Source organism: Equus caballus, chromosome 13 (genome assembly GCF_041296265.1).
Source record: "Equus caballus isolate H_3958 breed thoroughbred chromosome 13, TB-T2T, whole genome shotgun sequence".
Taxonomy (NCBI): domain Eukaryota; kingdom Metazoa; phylum Chordata; class Mammalia; order Perissodactyla; family Equidae; genus Equus; species Equus caballus.
The window spans coordinates 4,976,970-4,985,661 of record NC_091696.1 but is presented as its reverse complement, the minus strand read 5'-3'; the positions used below and the strand labels follow the sequence as shown (position 1 = coordinate 4,985,661).

At 46.3% G+C, this 8,692-nt stretch overlaps 1 protein-coding gene across 1 annotated transcript in view; it reads right to left on the bottom strand.

Moving 5' to 3' along the window:
• Positions 1-571: 571 nt before the first annotated feature.
• DAGLB (diacylglycerol lipase beta) overlaps positions 572-8,692 on the bottom strand; it is a 30,921-nt gene continuing 22,800 nt past the window's right edge. The window contains exons 12-15 of the mRNA XM_001914838.5: positions 3,519-3,587; positions 3,365-3,437; positions 1,617-1,867; positions 572-1,492 (exon numbers count right to left, since the gene is read on the bottom strand). Of these exons, the coding sequence (XP_001914873.1) occupies positions 1,294-1,492; positions 1,617-1,867; positions 3,365-3,437; positions 3,519-3,587 (592 nt within the window). The 3' untranslated portion in view covers positions 572-1,293. The remainder of the gene's footprint in view (positions 1,493-1,616; positions 1,868-3,364; positions 3,438-3,518; positions 3,588-8,692) is intronic.

Below are 8,692 nucleotides of genomic sequence, written 5' to 3'. Positions count from 1 at the left end.
GTGAGACACCCTGAGGGACGTGCCTGGAGGTCAGGTTGCTCCGGACAATCTTGAAGGTGCTGAGGAATGGCATTTGTGTGTCCTCAGCAGTGCTGGTGTCTAGTGCTCCCTCTGCCCGAGGCAAACAAACGGCCAGATTTCTTCCAGCTTTCCGGGAAACCACCTCACCTGAGCCAGTCCCATCGTCTGCTTCCCTCCCGTGTCAGAGGGGCAGGGACATCGGGGTTGAAAACCGGGTTGGTTCTTGTCTTTCCTCCACTTCACTCAGGGTTCTGTCTCCCTCTAGCCATCGATGGTTCTTGTGTCTTCTTTCCCTATCCTTGTGGGGTTATGCTTTTTAAGGAAATGCCTTTATTGTCATTTTATGGGGCCTTGGTGGGGTGGGGGTAGGGTGAAGTCAGATGCGTGTGCAATCTTCCGTCTTTAGCCAGAGCTCCAAGAAAACTGAAGACTTCATTTTGTTGTTTACAGTAGACAGAAAAAAACGGTTTAAAACACGATTGCCGTAAAACCACTTAGAACAGACCTTGAAAACATGCGGTAAGAAGAGCACAGCACTGCACGGACACAATGGCAGGCGTAAGTGCTTTATTTTCCAGCTCCCTCTGAATCCTGACCGACTTCCAAGAGCCCGAAGGCGACACGAGAGTTCAGTAGTGGACTCGGTGCTGATGATGCAGTGTAAACAGGGAAGTGCAGGGCCACACTCGGCAGGAGCAGGGGTCTCGACTCATCCCCAACTCGGTTTCACCTTGATTCCCAGTCAGGCTCAGGGCTGACCCGTAGAGCCACCCAGGAGGAACCCCACCCCCAGCCTGCACCCTGCCAGCCGAGTCCTGAGTCTGTGCAGCTACAGCCCTGGGTGCCAAGTTCAGACTCGGCTAAGCAGTGACAAGACCCTGACAGAGAAAAGGTGGCCCGAGGGGTGGGACTCTGAGGATCCAGCAGGGCCTGAAGCCTGGCTGTTGGATTCCCACCCTTTCCTGGAGTTCTCAGGTCCCAAGGAATCGGCAGGCCCACGGGAAAGGGGCTTCCTGAAGCTTCCTCACACGCTCATTCTCAGTCTCCAGAGTCCCATCACCTCGGTGCTCTCCCCTGACTCCTGATCCTGCTAATACCATGAGCACAATTATTTCTCAAATTACGCTCACTTGAAGACCGGCAGATTCAGTGCCCGTCAGCTTCCTCCCGATGGACATCCAGGCTCTCGGCATCTGGGGAGTCACTGATACCCGGTGAGTTCCAGAACAGCAGCACCAGTCCCGCGTCCTGGAGCAGCTTCCAGAGCCCTGGCTACACCACGTCCACATTAGCGCCGCCTCCGGCTGGACAGGAAATGCAAGCGGCCCTGTCGGACACCACGCTGTCCAAGGCTCGCATCAGGATGTCCGGCATGTGGTCTGTTAGCATCTTTGGGCCGATGAGGATTCTGCTGAATTCCGATTCATGGGACCACTTCGCTCGATAATGAGCAGCAGAACAGCAGCAAAACCTGACAGAGAGAAAAGATGAGCTAGCGAGGCATCACTTGGGGTCTAACCTCCACACACATTTTCTCTTGCTGGTGGCGAGTGGACTGAGCCGCGCCAGGCCCCGGGCCACGCCGCCACACTCACCTCCCTGAAGTGCCCTCTTCTTCCAGGTGGATGATCCTGCCAGGTGGGTAGAGAGGCGGGTACTTGGTGGGGGACTCCAGCGGGGAGTCGCTGGAGCAGCTGTATGCTGGGGACCAGTGCGTCAGCAGACTCTGCTCCGCCAGGAGAGGCTGCGTCAGGTCTCCCCGGTCACCGCCGTCCAGCTCGGTAGGCAGGTTATCGGGATCCCCTCCAAACAGCTCGTACCAGCATCCGTGCAGCAAGATCTTGTACTGAGGGCGAGACCCAAGAAGGCGGCACGCTCGCGACTCAGGCTTTCACTGTCACCGGCGACCTGGGGCCCATGAGCTACTGTTAGGTGGCAGTGAGCCTGAGCTTGACAGAGGCCCAGCTGTTCTGTTTTTTAAGTTGTGGATCTTAGGGGTGTGGAGGTCACTGGGCCCAAACTCAGCTGTCTCTGGGGCAGTGAAGCCACCACACTGGCAGCAATAGCCAAGAACCAAATCATGCAGATTTTGAGGAAAAAATTACCATTAATTCTTCTCGGGCAATTCTGCAAACCAGTTTTACTCTTCCCTTAGAGACATTAGCTACTAATTTTTAAAAATTTTGGGGGCCGGCACAGCGGTTAAGTTTGCATGTTCCGCTTCAGCGGCCTGGGGTTCACTGGTTCGGATCCCGGGTACGGACATGGCACCATGTGGCAAGCCATGCTGTGGCAGGCGTCCCACATACAAAGTAGAGGAAGATGGGCACGGATGTTAGCTCAGGGCCAGTCTTCCTCAGCAAAAAGAGGAGGATTGGCAGCAGTTAGCTCAGGGCTAATCTTCCTCAAAAAAAAAAAAAAAAAATGGCGGGGGCAGGGTAGTTTAGACAGTTTACGTAAAATTAACTTTTTCCCTGGGGGGTGGCTCTGTGGCGAAGTGGTTAAGTTTGGTGTGTTCCCTTTTGGCAACCCAGGCTTTTGGGTTTGGACCCCGGGTGCAGACCTGCATCACTTGTCACCATGCCATGGCGGCATCCCACATATAGAGTGGAGGAAGACTGGCACAGGTATTAGCTCAGGGCTAATCTTCCTCAGCAAAATAAATAAATAAACAAATAAATTCCTGATTAGCAACAAAAACAAAATATCAGAAAACAAAGAGGTTAAAAAGTGAAAATCATCTCTAATCCCATCATCTAAATAAAACCGTATTTTAGCGTATTGGTGTTTTGGGTCAAAACTCCTTGTCACCTCCCCCTGCCTCAGATCATACCTCTAAGAATCATTTTTTAGCCTGCTCTTTTTTGTTTTTTTTTTAAGCTTTTCAATACCTCACAGATACCTTTCTCTACTGGTAAATATACAGTTGTCACCGTTTTTAAGAAGTGTCTAACACTCCACATTTTGATACACTAGCACACCTCCTAAACTCTGTTTGGCAGCCTTATCTTCAAAGCTTTGGGAGCAAAGCCATTAGGATACTGTTGGTCACAAGACAGGGCTAAGAAATATGACAAAGCAAATCCCTCAACTAGAACGGCGACGGTTCCGTCACAGCATTTCCTAAGCGGCCCCCTCACGGACTTGCTTCACCGTCTGCCTCCTTGGGCCTCATCAACGCCCGCCAGACGGAGGTCTACACAGCGTGGAGAGAGCCGCCAGCACCAGCGTCCAAGGCTCTGGGCTGAGAGCCTCTGAGTTTGGAAACCTCTCTCAATGCCACAGACGGGCTCGCAGGGAGGCCCGAGCTCCTCGGATCCTCTTGCACGGCCGTGCCGGTTACCTTGGGCTTGTTGCAGTGAGCAATCACACGCAAGAGCCTCCTCTTCAAATCCTCCAGGTTGGTCACACTTAACCTGTTTACAAAAGATCAGGCTGAGGCTCGGTGCTCGGTCTTTTCAGTCCCCCACCCCAGACACAGTATCCAGCAGACTCACCTGGGAATCACGTCATCACCCAGGACAACGGACACTATGAAGCTCTTAGAGTATTCATAGAGGGATTTGCTGAAATTTCAAAAAAAAACTAGTGAGGTTTTATGATTCTATTGCCCACAGAGAGCTTCAGAGAGAGAAATCAAGTAACTCTGCCAGGTCAGGGGGAGGTCACTTTTCACAGAACTCAGCTCTGTTCCCTATCCTCTGAAGGGGAAGAGAAAGAAAACACAGGGACTTCAATTAGAGCAGCTCACTGGCCAGATTCTATTAAAGCCACAACACACAGCAACAGAGACGATCCACAGCTGAAATTTCAAACCAGCTCACGATGGGGGACTGAGCAGACGCACTCATTCTCAGAGCCAGCAACTCCACTCGGAGGAACCTCACACAGGCGGACCGGCAAAAACGTCAGACAGATGCAGAGGTCTATTCACTGCAGCTCTTCCCACGTGTGGGGGCAGAGGCTGGAACCCACCAGTGCCCATCGACAGAGCACTGGGGGCACAGCCACAGAGCAGCGAGGCCCTGCAGCTGCGCGGGAGTGCGGGTGGTTTGTGTGCTGTGGCGCCTCGGGATACCCCGTTCAAGTTAAACCCGACAGCAAGATGCAGGAGAGCAGGGAGAGCACGGTGCCTTCCTCCAAGAAGGGGGGAGGAACACAAACATATGGGAAAACAGTGAAAAGACAGGTCATAAACTATTAAAAATGGCTTCCTCTGGGGGGAGAGAAAGGCCACTGCTGAGGGAGTAACGAGGGAGAGGAGACTTCTCTGAGCGCACTGGGCTTTGCGGGGTTGTCTTTGGAACCAAGTTACTGTTTTATACACAGTCACGTGTCACTTAACGACGGGGACCCGTTCTGAGAAACGCGTCATTAGGCGATGTCATTGTGCGAACACTGTAGCCGTAGAGTGTCCTCACACACACCTAGACGCACAGCCTACGACACAGCTACGTTGTACGGTGCTGATCCTATGGGACCTCTGTCGTCTGTGTGCTCTGTCACTGACCAAAATGTTATGTGACACATAACTATATAGGAAACAAAACTACATCAAAGTAACAGCAAAAGCAGTCCCTAAAATCATAAGCCAAATGAAACAAAAGAACCTAAGAGTGTACTAACCAAACAGAAGAATCATTTCAAGTGACCTTTTTTTTTTAAAGATTGGCACCTGAGCTAACAACTGTTGCCAATCTTCTTCTTTTTTTTTTCCTGCTTTATCTCACCAAATCTCCCCCGTAAATAGTTGTATATCTCAGTTGCAGGTCCTTCTAGTTGTGGCATGTGGGACGCCACCTCAACATGGCCTGACGAGCGGTGCCACGTCCACACCCAGCATCAGAACCGGCGAAACCCTGGGCCGCCGCAGTGGAGCATATGAACTTAATCACTCAGCCACGGGGCCGGCCCCTCAAGTGACTTTAAAACAACAGTAATTTGGCTGTACCTCTCTAGTAGGAATAGAACCAAAGAAAAAACAAACTGCAAAGCAATCTCAAACTGCTCCCAGGACTCATCCTGTCAGAGTCATACTGGACTACCACTCTGAAACCAGGACCTCTCAATCTGGGGTATGTGGATATATACATAGTGAGAGAGAGAGAAATGCAAATTAAAGATAAGGTGAATGCTGACAGAAACCAAAATTTTTAGCATAGGAGAAAAAAGACACAAAGAATTTTGGAAAAACCAAGTATACAATCAAATAATCTAAGTAAAAACCCTGATCTGTAATTGGAAGTATCAGTATGAATTAAGGGTATATTTTCTCTTTGGGAGAACAAAAGCATTTCCTACCTCTTTCCAGTGAAAAGGCCTAGAAACTGTGACCTGCTTTGTGTTAATGATCATTCCCAGTGCCCAGAGTAGAGTCTCTGAAAAGCATTTCCCACTCAAGGAAACCAGTACTCCTTGGAGAAATGGCTGACTCCAGATACACCACAGGGCAAAACACTTGAGAACGTTTTGCAGTGCCAGAAAGCAAGAAACTATCCGATGAGTGGGGTTGTGTAGGATGAGCGGCCTAGGTGAAGGGACTCCCACTGGCCAAAGATGGGACAGTGTGGACATCAAAAGAGTAACTGCAATGGACCGAAAGAGAAAGATGCTGAAGCTCATGGGCTTATAACGATGGTTTAAAATAACTCACGTCTGTCTCTGGAGATTGCTAGAATACCAATTCATTATTCTGAACACTACCAAATAAAGGGAAAGAGTCAAGCATTTATTCTGCTTTTCCTGTGTGAACTATACTTCAGAGTAAACCAAATACTTGAAGAAAAGTTCTTCATAATTTTCAGTTAATAACTGCAGAAGAAACGACAGAAACAGAATATCACCATTTTGCAACCTCTAATGAAATATGTATGTATTAATCATTAGCTGCTAACAACACAGAGAGAGACAAGCAGACATGTGCCTCCCAATGTGATGCAGTGGGGATGACACACCATTACTGTGACGTATTGTCAAAAAAACCCTCCTGCATCTGATCGAATGTCTAGACATAATTAGAATTTTCTAGGAAATACAACCAACTAAAGGGACAGAGGAACATGTTAAATGACACTAGGAGTATACAATAAGGAAAATCCAGAATGTGGCTTCTCCAGAACAAATAACCTGGTTTCAGAAATAAAGAAGTGGGGGGGAATCTATACATTAAAAGAATTGCAAGACAAATTCACCAATGCGAAGAACCTTGTTTGGGTCTTAATTCAAACAAGTCAACTGTAAAACATTTATGAGATAATTGGGAAAATGTGATCAATTACTAGAATCAAGGAATTGTTAATGTTTTTCAAATGTCTTATCTTTGGGGCCAGCCTGGTGGCACAGTGGTTAAGTGCGCACATTCCGCTTCGGCGGCCTGGGGTTCACCAGTTCGGATCCCAGGTGGGGACATGGCACCACTTGTCAAGCCATGCTGTGGTAGGCGTCCCACATAGAATGCAGAGGAAGATGGGCATGGATGTTAGCTCAGGGCCAGTCTTCCTCAGAAAAAAGAGGAGGATGGGCAGCAGTTAGCTCAGGGCTAATCTTCCTAAAAAAAAAAAAAAGTCTTATCTTTTAGAGACATATTAAGATATTTACAGATGAGATGATACATCTCAGATTTGCTTCCAAGTAATCCAGCTATGGGGATCTGTAGGAAGCAGGATGGGGTATATGAAATGAGATTAGTCATATGTTAATAAATTAGTGAAGCTGATTAAATGGCGGTTCATTATACCATTCTATTCTTGTTTGCATTTTTTAATTCTTGTATGAAAATTCTGTAATAAAACAATAGATGGTTTTAAGAGATTATTATAAGCAGCTGAAGAGAGAATTAATGAAATAGAAAACAGACCTGAAGAAAGTATCCAGAATGTTGCACACAGAGGCAAAGACTCGGAGGATCTGAGAGGTCGGACACGCAGAGTGAGAAGGTAGAATATGTGTCTAACTGAGGCCCCCAAAGAAGGGGACAGAAGAGAGCAGGGGCAATATGCGAAAGCACAGTGAGTTTCAAGAATCTAATAAATTTCGAGGAAGATGCATTAAAGGAGACCACTAAACAGCAAAGCAAACCCCCACGTAACCTGGATGCATCTTGCTGAGCCGAAGCACAACACAAGAGACTATACATGATCTCATTTACATGACATTCCAGAAAAGAAAAAACTATAGTGACAAAAAGCAGACCAGTGTTTGCCCGGGGGTGGAGGGGGTTAACTGCAAAGGGACATGGAGAACACCGTAATGGTGGTCTTACCAGCACCGAACGACAAAAAGAAGGAAAGAAGATAAAACTGTCCTCTACAGATGAAATTATTAAATACATTAAAAAATCAAAAAGCATCTGCAAATGAATTATAATTAGTGAGAAAATTTAACAGGTTGGGATACAAAATCAAAAGACAAAATTCTATGGATTATATATGTCACCAACAGAAAGAGAGTAACAAATGCCCAAGAATAAACCTAACAAAAGATGTATAAGACTTTACAGAGAAAATTATAAAACCTTATTGAAGACCTTGAAGAGTACTTGAATATTTGGAGAATGACTTTATGTTCATAGACTCAGAAGCTCAAAACAGTCATGAGCCATTTCAGTCAATGACAGACCGTATGTACAGCGGTGGTCCCAGCAGATTATAATGGAGCCTAGGTGTGTAGTGGGCTATACCATCTAGGATTGTGTAAGTATATTCTATCATGTTCGCACAATGACAAAATCGTTTAATGATGCATTTCTCTGAATGTACCCCGTCATTAAGCAATACATGACTGTGATATAAAGATGTCACTTCCCTCCCAATTGAACTAGAAAAGAAAGGCAGCAGAAATCACAGTTCCAATAAACTTTTGTTTATAGAACATGAAAAACTGATTCTAAAATTTACACGGAGGTGCAAAGGGCTAAGAAAAGCCAATATGCTCTTGAAAAAGTAAAAGGCATGGGGATTTGCCCTACTTGAGGCCAACAGTTAGTTTCAAACTAAGATAATCAATCCGGTGTGGCATTAGAGCAGAGACAGATGATGAGACCAGTGGAAGAGAGGACAGAATGCAGAAATGGACTCGTGAATATGGACACTTCACAAATGACAAAAGCGGGGCTGCATATAAGCAGGGGAGGAGGAACTTTTCAGTAAACAGTGCTAGGACGATGCATTGTTTGTGTGAGGAGGGTAAACGGAACTGGATCCCTACCTCATACGAGATACACAAAAAGGCCAACCAAACAGATTAAAGACCTAAAGAAAGGTGAAAAGGCAGAATAAAAGGCTGGTAGAAGACAACAGAGCAGACTAGCTCTACATCCTTAGGACAGAGACAGATTTCTCAAAAAGAAACAAAACCCCAAAAATCATAAATGAAAAGAATGATAAATTAGTCAATGTTAAAATTAAGAACTGATGAGCAGAAGACAGGACTCAAAGTAAAAAGACACACTGAGGAGTGGAGAGCATATTTACAACACATACTCACTAACAACAAAGAACTGACATACAGAATATACACACGAACTGATGAGGAAAAAACATGAGCCAATACAAAAATGGGCAAAAAGATTTTCAAAAAAGTGGAAACTCAACAGCTAATAAGTATACATGAAGAGACTCAATTTCATTAGCAATCATGAAAATGCAAATTAAAACACAATGAAACATCACTA